This window comes from Morone saxatilis, unplaced genomic scaffold (assembly GCF_004916995.1).
Source record: "Morone saxatilis isolate NCDOM2014 unplaced genomic scaffold, NCSU_SB_2.0 Contig8, whole genome shotgun sequence".
Taxonomy (NCBI): domain Eukaryota; kingdom Metazoa; phylum Chordata; class Actinopteri; family Moronidae; genus Morone; species Morone saxatilis.
This window is the reverse complement of record NW_023340257.1, coordinates 11,537,352-11,548,075: the sequence shown is the minus strand read 5'-3', so window position 1 is coordinate 11,548,075 and position 10,724 is coordinate 11,537,352. Positions and strand designations below refer to the sequence as shown.

At 39.3% G+C, this 10,724-nt stretch overlaps 1 protein-coding gene across 1 annotated transcript in view; it reads left to right on the top strand.

Moving 5' to 3' along the window:
* Nucleotides 1-10,724, top strand: part of LOC118341544 (cGMP-dependent 3',5'-cyclic phosphodiesterase) — a gene marked incomplete at its 5' end in the record, with an annotated part of 137,077 nt that overhangs the window by 121,420 nt on the left and 4,933 nt on the right. Inside the window, 14 exon segments of the mRNA XM_035679818.1 lie at nt 1,353-1,421; nt 1,520-1,650; nt 4,282-4,393; nt 4,514-4,553; nt 5,051-5,114; nt 5,385-5,466; nt 5,855-6,029; nt 6,971-7,083; nt 8,395-8,472; nt 8,581-8,703; nt 8,822-8,892; nt 9,304-9,426; nt 9,699-9,786; nt 10,323-10,370. Of these exon segments, the coding sequence (XP_035535711.1) occupies nt 1,353-1,421; nt 1,520-1,650; nt 4,282-4,393; nt 4,514-4,553; nt 5,051-5,114; nt 5,385-5,466; nt 5,855-6,029; nt 6,971-7,083; nt 8,395-8,472; nt 8,581-8,703; nt 8,822-8,892; nt 9,304-9,426; nt 9,699-9,786; nt 10,323-10,370 (1,317 nt within the window).

Genomic DNA, 10,724 nt, shown 5'->3' with positions numbered 1-10,724 from the left:
TTACAAACCAACTCCATAGTGAGAAATGCATTTTGAGGCCACACTAGTCACAAATGCTGCTTGCTTTTCTTTGAAATCAAACTGAAATCACATTTACTAATCCCTTTTTGTATGGATCGTTAATAGATTTTTTAAAAACTTTATTATTAAAAGAAGAAAAAAATGTCATTGGGGAAATTTCAGAAATGCTCCTTTTTGTCTCAGCTAGCTGGAGGGGTTGCGTCCATGTGTGAGTTTGACTGACAGGAACTGGCAGGCTACCAGAGTGCCGGTGTTACACTGTAGAGAACCAGAAACAAAGTCAACAAATTTGCAAAGCCTACATGTCATGGGCAGTCAGCTTGTTTCTAGTGGAACTGAAGGAGCAGACCAACATCTTATAGGGGGACGTAACAGTCATTGCAGGGGGAAAATAAATTGAATGAATATGATATATGTAGGGGGGGAAAAGACATGAGTTGATACTATCATACTGACCTAATTAAAATCCAACTTGGATCCTTTTTATTGAGTGTCTCATTGTTAATAATTGATAAATATTGTAGGGTGAAAACATTTAGCAGTTTTCCAGGTTTGTTTATATGCTGTTTATTGCACTATTATCAGTTTCTGGTTAATGTTTGTTTAGCAGCTTTTGTGTCCACATAAATGTCAGGTAAATTCACAGACTCACTTTATAGAGAGATATCATTTTGTTTGGTTTTCAGCTGATTGTAATTTACAAATATAGTCCTGTGAGCACAAACATTTTGATAATAAAATACAATACACATTATTGATACAATAAATAAATAACAAAATAACAATCAACAGCTGTGTACTCAATTTTGGTTGTTGGTCGGTTTTCATTTGGACTGCAGATTATGTAGCTGGTGATTTTAAAAACTTAAAAAATGAAAGTAAACATTGTGAAAGAATTGTGTTTTTTAATATGCATCTCATGTCTCAAGACCATGTAAATATTGCAAACAACCTCAACAACAAATGGATGGATTAAGTTGACATGTTATGGCACTACCTGCAACATGGTGTACAGTATACAGGTAACATCTGACAGACATGAACTGTATGTTTGAGCCAGTGAACTTTTGGTAACATAAACTGACATTACAGAGCAGCACCAAGTTCAGTCCAAAATATAGTCAAATCTGTTTGTGCTAATTAAACAAGGGAGGTGATAGACTTCACTTAGAATAAACAACCTTTTTTTATATATTTTACCCCTAACAGAGTCTCAAGGACTCAGTTCTGCTTTCTTCCCATCTCTTGCCCTCATTACGCTGTTTTTCTTTACCTCCCTCAGTTTGCACTCACCCAGTCCTTATGTCTCTCCTTTTCTCTCCTCTGTTCAGCTGATGTTTGGACGCTTTGGTCAGGTTGTGGAGAAGAAGAAGTCAATTACTCTTCAGGACATCAGTGCTGTGAGGACAATTATTTTATTTCTTTGTTTCTTATGCACACTTTATCTATCTTTTCTGTCTTCACATTGAACTGATTGTTCTGCCTCTCTTCCTATCAGGAGGAGCGTAGGCAGCTGTCCAGTATGTTGGGCTGTGAGATCTCCTCCATGCTTTGTGTCCCAGTGGACAGCAGGGCCACCGGTCAGGTGGTGGCGCTAGCGTGCGCCTTCAACAAGCAGGGTGGGCAGAGGTACGTATGTGTTCGTACTCTAAGCAATCATTAACCTTTTTTCCTTTTTGGTTGTGTGTAGAGTTCTTACGGGCGAAAACAGACATTTTCCATATAGCTTAACTTAACTTAGCCACTGACGACATACTGCAGAAGTATTTTTTAAAATACTGGGATGTCAGTCCGAAGATGATTTGGCTTTGCCTAATTCCTGAAGCGCTGACTCATGTTAGATACAAATATTTATCTGACAGCGGCTTACAGTAATGTTGGGATGGGTAGTCTGATTGGTTGAGCTCAACAGCTCAGATTTGTAGAGTTTAGGGAGAGTTGAAAGTGCGCTGCTAAAAACCAGCAGTATGTGCGGCATGATCCCTTGTGAATGGATACCATCAGTTTGGAGCCTGTGTCAAATCACCCAGTCTGTGTGTGTGTGTGTGTGACCATACAGATGGCTGTGTGATGATGTAGAGTCAGGTCATGAGTCTAACATGGGGTGGCTTGGCTGCCTGGTTTGGCACCATGTCTTGGCATGTATTTGTGTGTTTGTGTGATGCTGCCAGGAGCAATGCTTCTATCACCTACAAAAGTCTATAAAAACACTCTCCAGCTGTGTCTGTGTGTTTGACAAAGAAACACTTTCTGAAGTGTGAGGAAAGTTATTGTGTAATATTGTAGTATGCTGAGATTGATTTTTTATGTGTTTTTATCTATCTATCTATCTATCCATCTATATATCTATCTCATACACTATGTTTCTACTTAACACTTAACACTATGTTTCTACTTAAGTGCTGGGAGATTAGTGTATTTTATCTCTTTTTTCCTTAAACACACTTCACACACACACATACACACACCTCACAAGCACACTCACACACTTCACACACACGCTTGTGCTCACATACAATCCTCTCTCTTTCTCTGAAGACTAAGATAGATGAGAAGGGATCATGTCCTATAATTTCTCCCTCTGCCAGTGGCACTGATGACAGAGCTGGCATCTCATTACCATAGTAACAGCAGCAGGATTATGGTCGCAACTGTGCATAAAATGTGATAAATCTATCCGTTGCTCCAAGCTCAGTCATCCAGATTTTAGTACAGACATATATCTCAAAGATGCATCTCCTCGTCTTATAGATTGCATATTCATATGCAGAGTTTGTTGGAACTTTCCTCTGCCTGGCTCTCCTAAAAGTGTAATTCAGCCTCTTACCGTAGCACACAGGTGCATGAAAACATATTGTTGGACCAGTAACAGGTCCATAACTCAGTTTTGGTGCCACTAGATAAGAAAACTGCACACAAACATCATTTAATCTTGTTTACGCACAGAGCAGGTTGAGAATGCACAGTATGGCATTGCTAGAAGAATAGGTAGAAATATATTGGAGACCATAACCCTAACCCATGATAACATTTTAGGAGCTTGAGGATATTTGAGGCCAACACAGGATGAGGCTTTATATTTGATAGTGAAGTTAGCAGCGATGTTAGGATGGCCGTATTAATTGGCTGTTGGATTCATTTCTGAGAAAAACAACCCAACAGTGTCACACAAAACCAAATAGCATACACACATTAATTTAAGTCATTCTACATAAATACCAGTTTCCTTGTGGAAAATGTATTCTTTCTTACTGTGTGTATCCAACGTCTGGTCTTTGGAAGTGGACTCCTGCTGGTTTTCATTCTTTCTAAGGAAATTGAGACTATTTTCTATCGTGACTGCAAATAACTAGCTGGTGCCACAGAAAATTATCCCCCAGCCTGACTTACAAGACTGAAGACTATTGCTCCGTGTGACTCTCCTGAATGTCAGCCATAAAGGATTTGTTTATCTTGTGGGAGAGTGAACTTAACTGCCCTTAAACTGAGTTTCCCAGGCCTTTTCAAATCCTGCCTCCTTTGCTAGGATTCCTGGAAGTCTAAGCTCTGGGTAAGAAAAACCACTGAGCTACAAACTGCGTCTAAAATCAACACAATAATGTGCCACTGCCCTCTGTAGGCAGAGGGCAATAACTGCAGGCACTTACGTCACTGTGGTCACTGCAGATCATTTCCTTCATTAGTCTTCTTTTGCCTGCTTAATGCTGGCAGGTTCTCATGTCATTTAGTTTAAAAGGAGAGTGACAGAGTCATTTAGACATATTATAATAGTCAATAATTATGCATTTTAGCTTCTGTTTAGGGCTGCAACTAAGGATCATTGTCAATTAATCTACAGAATATTTTACAGAATAATTAATTAATTGTTTTTATCTTTAAAATGCATTGGGAAAAAGTACTGAGATCTTTACTTAAGTAAAAGTACATAAGTATTTGCAGCAAAATGTATGGATTATGCAAAATTGCTCCATTCAGAGTGTTGTATAATGGTATTATATAATATTTGTATTCATTAATGTGTATTTGATCTATAACAGTGTGTAACAATGTATAAAATGAAAACATGTTTTACTTAACTATAGCAACAGAAGATCACACAACATATAAATAATGTGAATATCTGACGTTTGGTAATAAGAGTGCCACAGCTGCCTGTTAGCTCTGTCTAAATTCAGACTTTGTGTTTGTGTGTGTGTATATGTGTGTGTGTGTTGTGTGTGTGTTGTTGTGTGTGTTGGGTGTGTGTGTTCCCCACTGCAGACACACAGAGGCAGATGAGTATGCAATCCAGCACTGTTTCTGCTACACTTCAACGGTCCTCACTTCAACTTTGGCCTTCCAGAAAGAACAGAAACTCAAAGTGGAGTGCCAGGTACTGCACATGCCCACACACACCCTCATACACACACTTTCACACATAAGTGTATGCATGCATAAATATACATGAAGTTGCCCTTTAAAAAGCTTTTGTGTGCACTATTTCTCTCCATAGGCACTCTTACAAGTGGCCAAGAATCTCTTCACACACTTGGGTAAGTTATTCCCCTCTCTGTCTCTGTGAAGAAAGAACGTTGTAGGACAATTAGTTTTAATGGCCGATATTTAAGTGATCATCAAGTGAAACGAATGCTGCACGTAATTGAATGAGATATTACCGACCCTAAAGGTGATTACACCCAGGATCATAACCATAAAATCAAAAGGGCATTAAAAATGATGGCTCCACCTCTCTATCCTTTAATTACACCGAGGCATTTAGATTCTTATCTAACATTAAGCACCTACAGTAGAAGCATTGATGATTCATCATGATTGCGGGTACAAAAAATGGATCCACTGATAGAGCAAATTGCCTCTCACTGTACCGAACCGTTGATTAGAAAAGCTCTTATAACCTCGTGCAGCTGATCCACCGGTGCTCATGTGTAACCTGTGGTTCTGCCTATCTGAGCTTTGCTGTATTTCTTTAATTTCCCCTGTTTTCCTTTTATTTCCTCTCTCACCCTCTCTCTCTCTCTAATTCTTTCAGATGATGTGTCAGTGCTGTTACAGGAAATTATAGTGGAGGCCAGGAACCTCAGTGATGCAGAGATGTAAGCCTTCTGATTCATCTTCAAAGGGGTGTTTCTGTGTGTGTGTGTGTGTGTGCAAGAGAGAGAGTGCCTGTGTGCGTGTGTGGTGTGAATGTCTTTATCTCCATTTGAAAAGGCTATCGTGGCAATTTGCTCTTAACTGACTTGCCGCATTTAATTAAAGTTTAAAAATGACCTGAGATGAAATGAGATAAAACACTCTCATTTTCTCTGCTTGGCTCTGTTCTCCATTACCCCTGTAACTCTGTCTCGCTCCCTGTGTTTCTCCAGTTGTTCAGTGTTCCTGCTCGATCGAGTCAGTCATGAGTTGGTGGCAAAGGTGTTTGACGGGGGCGTGGTTAGTGACGAAGAGGTACAACTCATATTTCATCTAATATGCTGATTATTTTACACAATATTATGGTTTTTTTTGTGTCTTTCATTTTACCTTTTTTGGAGGGACATTTCATGCCTTTATTATAGAGTTTACAGTAGAAACAGACAAGAGAACATGCGAGAGAGAGAAATAGGGATTGACATGCAATAAGAGTCCCCATCGAGACTACAACGTGCCTGAAACCCCTAGGGGATCGTGGTTGCATGCCATTTGTTATGCTCTCGCCCTCATTTTCTGTCTGACTGTCAACAACCAATTAAAAGTAAAAATGTTAAAAAATAATGTCTTTTGATGAAATAAGCATTTGTGTGTTGTGTGTGTGTGTGTGTGTGTGTGTGTGTGTATTTGCATGGCACGAGTGCAGAAGGAGTTTCGTATTCCAGCAGATCAGGGTATTGCAGGTCACGTGGCGACCACTGGTCAGATCCTGAACATTAAGGACGCCTATTCCCATCCTCTCTTCTACCGCGGTGTGGACGACAGTACCGGCTTCAGGACCCGTAACATCCTCTGTTTCCCCATCAAAGACGAGAACAACGGTAGCAACAGTGACTTTAAAATGAAATAAAATACCTTCACTCAACACACACATACAATGTCTGTTTTAAATACGTTATAAATCTAACTGCACCTTTCGTGTAGGTTAGTGCAATTCAAAGTGCTTTGCAGGTGAATGACAAGCTGATAATAAGACAGAGAAAATATAAGACAAATTGGAGACTGTTCCAGCAGCTCAGAGCATAAAAAGTTAAGTTTCTGCTGTTTTAAGACATTTGTTATCTGTAAAGAGAGGATCCCAGTTGCCCTAGTAGAGCCCAATAATGCATTAATAATGCAATAGCAGGGCTACTGATAATGTATTAATGGCCAATATTGACTTTTTCTGTAAAATAAGCTTTATTGGTAGTTGTTCCTCTTTTGTCCTCTACAGTACAAACCTGCTCTTCCCTTTTTCCTTTAAAAACGAAGCTACACATGTGCTCACTCAGAATAGCACAAAGAGTTGTTACATCACATTCCTAAATGTTAAAGTGCATAAAGTGCACTTTAGAGGGGCAACTATCTTCAGTGTGTGCCATACTGATGGTGCTCCCGACTTCTTGCAGACAAACTTTCGATTCTGTGTGATTTGTGTCTATATAGAAAACTGTCTGAAGCTCAGAATACGAGTTTCAATTCAGATCTTTTTATGTGCAATTAGGTTCAGCTCCAGTGTGAAATTAATTGAAGTTAGCAGACCTATTTAATTCAACGTTCTGCACCTCTGACTGTTGCATTGTGTGCCTCATTTTCTCGTCCTTCACTCACTTTTACTCTCCATTTTTCTTCATCATCAACTTTCTCTCCCTCCATCCATCTCTGTGTCCCTCTCTCCTTTCTCAACTCATTGCCTCCCTCAATCTCACCTTCTTATTCCGTTCCTCTCTCCACCTTTACTTTTGTCCTCTTCACCCTTTTTTTAAAATCCTCCTTCTTCTAGAGGTGATCGGGGTGGCTGAGTTGGTGAATAAAATGAACGGGCCGTGGTTCAACCGCTTCGACGAGGACCTTGCCACAGCTTTCTCCATCTACTGCGGTATCAGCATTGCCCACGTAAGTCTTTTCTCCCACTGAAAGAACTGACTCTCTATGACCCTTTAAAATTCCTGTTTTTTCAATGTTGAACAGCCGCAGATCTCTGGTCAGGGATGATAATGTATGTCATCTCGGCAAGTATAATACACCTTTAAGATAATTTATTAAATCTGACTGCATAGAGAGGCACAGAAGAAAGTTTAGAAAAGAAGCTTCTTAAAACAGTGTGTTAGATCTGTTGTTAGTGCTGTTAGAGAGATCGATCTCGGCTGGCAAAATGGATCAGTTCAGTGGGAGCAAAATGCTCAGTCAAGGAACAGTCAAGGGAAATCTCGAGGGAAATTTAAAGAGATTCAATTTGTGATGGAGCTGAGTGGCGTTAATGGTGCAGTTCATAGGCATTGTGCGACTGCTGCAAAGCTATTGAAAGATCGTTAGGGTTTTAACAGGTTTTTCAGTATGTGATGATCAAATGTAATATTTCTCATTATTGCGGCCCCCTTTCACCTTTCACCAGAATATCGTTGTTGATTAACATTGATTTGCTGTGTGTAATTGGCCTGTTTTCTACAGCCTCTAACAATGCCCTCAGGCAGTCACACAACTGATCTGAGTAATTTAAAGGATTTAAAAATGAATTGAATAATAATAAATAATTAAATAATAATACATGTTTAGACTTAGAGTACAGTTGTGGTAATATTTTATTCAGATTCACCTTCATATTAAGAAGCTCATGTAGCGTCTGACCTTTGAATGACTGCAGATACTTGATAGTTTATCCACAAACTATAAAGATATTTGATTGGAAAAATAATTGCCTTCTGGGCACCTCATTAATCATTTAAACATGACCAAATGCATTATTTATCCATGCTCACTCTGCATCACAGTGTACAGTATGCTGTGGGTTGTAAAAAGGATTTCCCTCATGTACTGCAATGTAAGCAGCATTCAGTCACTTATATTGTTTAGTACACTAGACACGAAGCTGTGTCTAGTGTACCCAAGTAGATTAACATGAAGGACTAAAATGGGTTCAGCCACGACTGGTGCTGGGCCTCTTTCCAATTTTCTGGAAATATTTTTTACAAAACTTTGCTTTAAAATGAAGCTCTTTTGGATGCCAAAGATCAAATGCAATTTCAGTCTATGCAATTATCTTTGCAAGTGTTGTCAAAATAAAAAGAAAAGAAGAGAGTTCTTGGCTGTGCTACTACTGGTGCTGTAACTGAGCTGTACATCTTATTGTAGCCATGTATCTGTGACAATAATAATTAAAACTATTGATTTTGTTATAGTGTTTCTGTTATGTCTTTGTTTCTCTAGTCTCTGCTCTACAAGAAAGTCCATGAAGCTCAGTTCAGATCCCACCTAGCCAATGAAATGATGATGTACCATATGAAGGTAAAATCATATTTGCTCATCTCACTCACCCTGGCACACAGACACACTGTGTTTACTGACACTGTCAATATTATTTACTCCTTATGATTCAGTATGTGTATGTTCCAGGTTTCAGAGGAAGAGGTGTCTAAGCTGCTGGTGACGGGGATTGAACCCGTGATGGAGATCCACCCCTGCTACGCTGAGTTCACATACACACCTCGCTCCCTGCCCGATGACACCACACCCTTGGTAAGGACCAGAGGTTAAGAGAAAACAGTGAGAAAGAGAGACAGCAGAGATTAGAGACACAGAGCGGAAGAGGCAGAGACAAAAGTGATGTAACTGATCCTGTTGTGTGTGTCTGCAGTGCATCCTCAGCATGTTTGAAGACATGGGTTTCATCAACACATACAAGATTGACCTGCACACTCTCGCCAGGTCTGACAACTCCATCAATTCATATACTGAATATAAGAGTCTGTGTGTATGAGTGTGTCCTACAGTTACTTTACTGCATTAATAAATTGATCTCAACTGCTTTATAATTTGTTCGGGGTAGTAAAGCTTTGAGTGTTTTGGGGGTTTTATCTGTCGACTGTAAGAAAATATAGTCCTTGAAAAGATGTAAGCAGCTCTCTAGTGGCAAGATTTTCATCAAAAATGAATCAGCAGATCAGAAAATGATTGGAATATATGTTTAAAACCAAAATTATTCTTTAAACTTGGGGATTGGTGGGTTAATGGACAAAAAAGAACTGAACAACAAACGTGGTCCATAGGTGCTGCATCTGCCCCTGCCACTAGTTGCAGGATATTTTGTAGATAATTAAACTACTGCTTTGGTGTCAGGTTTTGTCTGATGGTGAAGAAAGGCTACAGGGACCCTCCATACCACAACTGGATGCACGCCTTCTCTGTCTCACACTTCTGCTACCTGCTCTACAAAAACCTAGGGCTGTCCAACTACCTCGAGTAAGTTTTTATAACACTCTGCTCCCAATGCTTTAAAAGTCCAGTGTTTAGAAGGATCTATTGGCAGAAATTAATAGGTATGTTTTCAGTAGTGTATAATCACCTGAAAAGAAGAATTTTACAATTACACGCTGGTCCTTACTAACCCTTAAAAATGTAAGAAATTGAATTGTTGCATTGTTTTTGTTACTGGAATTAACCCACAACTACCTAGAAAGGTCATTGTTTTTATCCTTAACCCTCGTCTTTCTTCCTACTTCTTATCTTTCCAGGGATATAGAGATTCTAGCTCTCTTTGTCTCCTGTATGTGCCATGACCTGGACCACCGTGGCACCAACAATTCTTTCCAAGTCGCCTCAGTAAGAGCACAAATCATGTCTATGTTTCTGCAAAAATGATACAAAGAAAGGGAGAAAGGGAAAAAGGGAAAATAAAAACATTAAACCTCCCGAACACGTAGAGTGCAGTCGAGCAGCACTGCACCTACACTTTAAAAATTGACTTTTAGATGTTCAGGATGGAGCACGTCAATAAGAGCCCGGCTTCGGGTGTGTTACAGTGAAATCTGTGATTGTGTCTCCTCATATGTGAATTTGCCCCAGTGAGACACTAGATGTCATTGTGATTAGAAGCATGTTGCTCTGCTGCACTCTAATCATACATAACCCTCCAGCACCTAAATGACACACACACCAACTGTCATTATGCAACAAAGGTCATCATTTCTTCAGCTTCTTTTATGTTTCTCTCCATTTGAAGATTCATATTCGAGCTGACAAGTATAGTTAAAGAGAAGACAGCTTGCTTTATCCAAGAATGTTGTGTCATTTGAATCAATATGATGTGTACACTAAAAGGATTGTGTTTCATTTGTCTGTCTGTTTTCTATTTTCAGCAATCTGTGCTGGCTGCTCTCTACAGCTCAGAGGGATCTGTGATGGAGGTAAATTCACACACCAGTAACATCACATCACAGAGATGTGGGAGAGCTGACAATGTTTCAAACAGCATGAGGGATTTGTGCCTATATGAATATTTATTGCTCTTACACTCGTGGTCGTTTTATTAGGTAGATCACAACAGTCTATTGCAATTCAATACAACAGTTCTGCCATAAATTCTACCATTTCAAAGCTTATAATGATCAGAATTTAATATGTTTATGACTGAGTTAATGGTGGTCTTGTACTGGATGACATTATACTGAGAGGTGTTTTAATTTTACTTGTCCCTTGTAGATTGAGACAGTATAATTCTTATTCTTATTCGTCTGTCCCTTTCTAGTTGATGAACTTCA